The sequence below is a fragment of the Sinocyclocheilus anshuiensis genome, unplaced genomic scaffold (assembly GCF_001515605.1).
Source record: "Sinocyclocheilus anshuiensis isolate Anshui unplaced genomic scaffold, SAMN03320099.WGS_v1.1 scaffold227, whole genome shotgun sequence".
Lineage (NCBI taxonomy): Eukaryota > Metazoa > Chordata > Actinopteri > Cypriniformes > Cyprinidae > Sinocyclocheilus > Sinocyclocheilus anshuiensis.
This window is the reverse complement of record NW_015549590.1, coordinates 1,314,631-1,318,950: the sequence shown is the minus strand read 5'-3', so window position 1 is coordinate 1,318,950 and position 4,320 is coordinate 1,314,631. Positions and strand designations below refer to the sequence as shown.

General features: G+C 33.2%; 2 protein-coding genes across 3 annotated transcripts in view; both read left to right on the top strand.

The window, feature by feature from the left end:
• il2rgb (interleukin 2 receptor, gamma b) overlaps window positions 1-728 on the top strand; it is a 7,946-nt gene extending 7,218 nt beyond the window's left edge. For both annotated transcript variants that reach the window (XM_016446505.1, XM_016446506.1), the window contains 2 exons: window positions 237-321; window positions 403-728. In XM_016446505.1, coding sequence (XP_016301991.1) covers window positions 237-321; window positions 403-624 — 307 coding nt within the window. In that variant the 3' untranslated portion in view covers window positions 625-728. The remainder of the gene's footprint in view (window positions 1-236; window positions 322-402) is intronic.
• Window positions 729-1,506: 778 nt separating this feature from the next.
• LOC107658080 (uncharacterized protein CXorf65 homolog) overlaps window positions 1,507-4,320 on the top strand; it is a 4,202-nt gene continuing 1,388 nt past the window's right edge. The window contains exons 1-4 of the mRNA XM_016446510.1: window positions 1,507-1,868; window positions 2,065-2,151; window positions 3,579-3,701; window positions 3,825-3,890. Coding sequence (XP_016301996.1) covers window positions 1,844-1,868; window positions 2,065-2,151; window positions 3,579-3,701; window positions 3,825-3,890 — 301 coding nt within the window. The 5' untranslated portion in view covers window positions 1,507-1,843. The remainder of the gene's footprint in view (window positions 1,869-2,064; window positions 2,152-3,578; window positions 3,702-3,824; window positions 3,891-4,320) is intronic.

Below are 4,320 nucleotides of genomic sequence, written 5' to 3'. Positions count from 1 at the left end.
CGCGAAAACCTACCCGTACCACTCAAATTAGAAAACATTATTATAAGCTAACCGTTGTGAATCGGGCTAAAGTAAGGCATTAGTTTTGAACACTGGCTGGTTATGTACTTGCTCAAATGTTGATTTTGGATAATTTTTAACCAGAAAAAGTTATGGACTGCAGCTTTAAATTCTTAATAATTAAATTAAATAATTAATAATTATTACTAATTATTACAATAATTATTTATATACAGGAAAAAGATCATCTTACTTCCAGTCGTGCCTGACCCTAGCAAGAACCTACAGGATTTGTTTCATAAACATGATGGAAATGTTGAGGTATCCACTCCTATGAGGTCATTATGAGTAAATGTTCTCTTTAGATTTGGATACGCTGTGACCCTCTCATTATATTCTCAGAGCTGGGTTCACATCTCCAGAGAGCTGAAGGAAGCCTTTGAGCCTGACTACACAGAGCCGTCCTGTGACGTGTGTGAGGTTACACCCTCTTGTGACGCCGGTCTCACACCTGTGGCCAGTCCTGCTTCTCAAACTGACAACTGTGATGAACCAAGCACTGAAAAAGAGCCTGCAGATGAACCAAGCACTGAAGAAGAGCATGCAGGACAGCAGAGCTCTTAAGCCAAAGTGGTGTTAACCACTGTCAGCTCATTCTTACTGAACATGCTACATTTTAATGTTTTCCTTTGCACGTTTATTTTACCTCATTCATATCTCATTTTATGCAGAATTTGTGTATAAGAAGGATGAAAAATTGAATTGTTGACATTTCTCAATCAATCAGTGTACTCAAAAGTACACTGTTGTTATGCTGACCATGGCTGCTTTTTGATCAAAATACAGTAGAAACTGGTAAAACTATAAAATGTAATTACAATAAAAAGTATTTTTATCTGAATATATTATAAAATGTAATTTATTTTTGTGATGGCAAAACTGAATTTTCAGCATCATAACTCCAGTCTTCAGTGTCACATGATCCTTCAGAAATCATTCTAAAATGCTGATTTTATTCTCAAGAAACATTTCTTATTATTATTAATGTTGAAATCAGTTGTTCTGCTTAATGTTTTTGTGGAAACTATGTTTTTTTTCAGGATTCTTTAATAAATAGAAATTTCAACATTTTCTGAAACAACACTTATAAGAAATCTAAACTTTAGCACCAATATAAGTGCCTTTACTGTAAGTATTGATCAGCTTAATGTTTCCTTGCTGAAACAAAGTATTATTTAAAAATAAATAAATAAATTACTGACCCCAATCATTGAACAGTAGTGTTGTAAGCCAACATTAAAAATACATGAATGTCTTATTTAAAAAATATCAAACCAATGGCATTTATTTTAAAGAAATACAGCACACTGTTAAGTGTTTAACTTTTATAGTTGTGTTAATTATAAAACCATATATTTATGGTTTCAAATTAAGACTACAAGTATTTGTACACTTTCTGACTTTGTGAACTTGCAGGAAACTCACTTTATAAATCCACTAAGAATAACCAGTTGCTTAAAAATAATGACAGAGTTTGTTACAAATACATTACAAATCCACTTCAAAATGCTTGACAGCTTTCATTTGTATAGTACATACTGATTAATAAAACTGCTATTTCATTTTAGTAACATTGAATGAATATGTAATAAAACTTTTGATTATGCATATTATACTATTGTTGTACTTTCTTGCCCTAGTTTGAATGTGTTTTTCCTCATCTGATTCCATGTCATTGTGACATCACAGTCTTGATGATTATGTTACTCTTTGCCCGGCTACAGCAGACAGCATCTTAAAAACCGAACAGCAGCCAGTGAGTGTCAAGTTCTTCTCTGCCACAATGTTTATTTACATTAAACATGGAGGTAAGGATCTCAATCATGTCTTTAATTTGAAAATGAATTAAATTGCTTAAACATCAATGCTATAGGCTATACGCATTCTATGTTTAGATTTATATACGACTTAGTAACTGACAAAATATGCTATCTGTGTACTTGAATTTCTCTATTTTATCTAAATGACAAGAAGCTGATATCAATGTGATGTTTGTGTATTTAGATAATAACCAGTTCCTAGTTAACACCAACTGTCCAACTGTTGTCCTCATGGAATGCATAAAAACCAGGTTGGGACTTGCTGAGTCAGGTATGTACAGCTTTCTCAAGGGTATTTTTCATACATCAGGAGGATATGTGGATAATCATAAGCACATAATCAGTCAAATTTAGTTTTTTTTCCAGCTCAAGACTTTTATTTAACCGAATCTTAAATATGACGTGATTGTCAGTAGAACTTTTAAGGATATACTTCCAGTCATTCAGTGTTGTTCATGTGCTTCTGTCATTCAAATTCTGAGTGGATATTCAACGTCAAAGAAATGACTTTTATCACTGTAAGGTCTGGTTTACACAGAACACATTTTTCAGTTCCACACATGAAAAAATACTATAGTAATTTATAGTAAATACTATAGTGTTTTTGAACGATACTACACTCTAAAAAAGCAATCGGGCTGTTTTGACCCAGCGGTTGGGTTAAATGTTTAACCCAACCTTCTGGGTAGTAACCCAACCGCTGGGTCAAAACACTGGGTTTGTCCCTATTTTACCCAGCACTGGATTGTATTTAACCCAGCATTTTTTAGAGTGTATAGTTAAGTGTATTATACTGTATATATTATAGTATTTACAACACTTTGTTAATTAATGCTACAGCATACTGTAGTATTAACTATAGTGAACTGATAAACTGTAATAAATACTGTAGTATACTTTAGTTTTTACTACAGTAAACTGTAGTGTATTGTAGTATAATATACCCTATAGTTGTAGAAAACTAATACAGTATTGGGTAAAGTAGTTTGTTTAAATTACTAGAGTTGTTATATTACCACAGCAACAATAGAATTACCACAACAAATTAATTCAAGTACTTTACTATAGTATGGTTCAAAAACACTATAGTATTTATATTTACTAAAAATTACTATAGTATTTTTTCATGTGGGTTACAGCGTTTTTCTGTGTAAACACTCTCTAAAACGGACGTGTTTGACTGATGATCTCGCATCTTTCACAGCGTCTCGCTTATTACTGATTTCAAGACTTGGAGTTGTTTTTTTCCCCACAATTCCAATCAAAAACGAGTTCTATGTGAATGGCCCCTAAGGATATCTTAAAGTAGCTCAGGCGGGTTGTTGCATGCTCTAGAGATCTCAGGTCAGAGGAGGTCAGTTGAGCCCAGCGTGCCCCTCAAACCCTGCGCCGAGGTCAGGGATATCAAGCGTTAATATTTCACACTCTCTCTTAGCACATACTCCTACAACGGTGTCTGATTACATCTGTGGCATGTAGTAAGGAACGTTACCTGGGATCAGCCCATCACTAATGGAGAACTCATTACCACTGTCATTAACACTGTCCTCCTCCCTAATGCGTCTGTGCGTGCAAAAATGTCGCAAAGAGACAGTAAACACGTATTATATGACAGTTTTGACACGTGTTTGAAACAATATCCCTTAAGATTACTCATCCAAATATGTGTGTGTGTGTGTGTGTGTGTGTGTGTTTCAGAGCTTATAGACCTGTGTGATGAACGAGGAGTGCTGAAATTTCTCTTCCTGCCCCAGAATTCACAGGAATCTGCTCGTGGACTGCTAAAAGTTAAAGAGTCATTCATTGTTTGCATTATTAAGCGTGAGTTTGAGTTCGTCCCTTGATATTTATTAATAAGCTGAAGCTTATTGTTTCTATATAGTTTGACACAGTAAAGGTAAATGCAAGGATATGGTCAAGGGTTTTTCTTGTGTGTGTTTACAGGTTCATCTGATGGGGCTTATAACTCTGTCACATCACTGTTATCCGGGGTTGACCCTGCTATAATAGGTGCCATTGCATGTACACTGCAATAAATTATTTTCTTAATTATTTGAAGAGTTTATTTGCAAAAACAGATAACTAATTTTTTTTAAATTGTCAAAAATCATGTTTTTTATTATGTTGTCATGTTTTTATTGAGTTTTTCTGTGCTAGTTAGCTGTATTTTTTTAGTTATTTTTACTTAATCAAAATAATCCAGCTGCAGTTTGATTGAGATTAATTGGAATGCACAATGAAAAACATTATTTTTGAAAATTGTTAAAAATGGAGTTAGCTGTTTTTGCAAATGAACTCTTCATTTTGTTCTTTATAATATCTGAACATAATTTACTTATGAAGAACAATTCTGAAAGGTAATTAATACATTGTTTTATTTTGTAACAACAATTTTGTTGTTGTTACTATTATTAAGTTATAAATAAATAAATATATATAT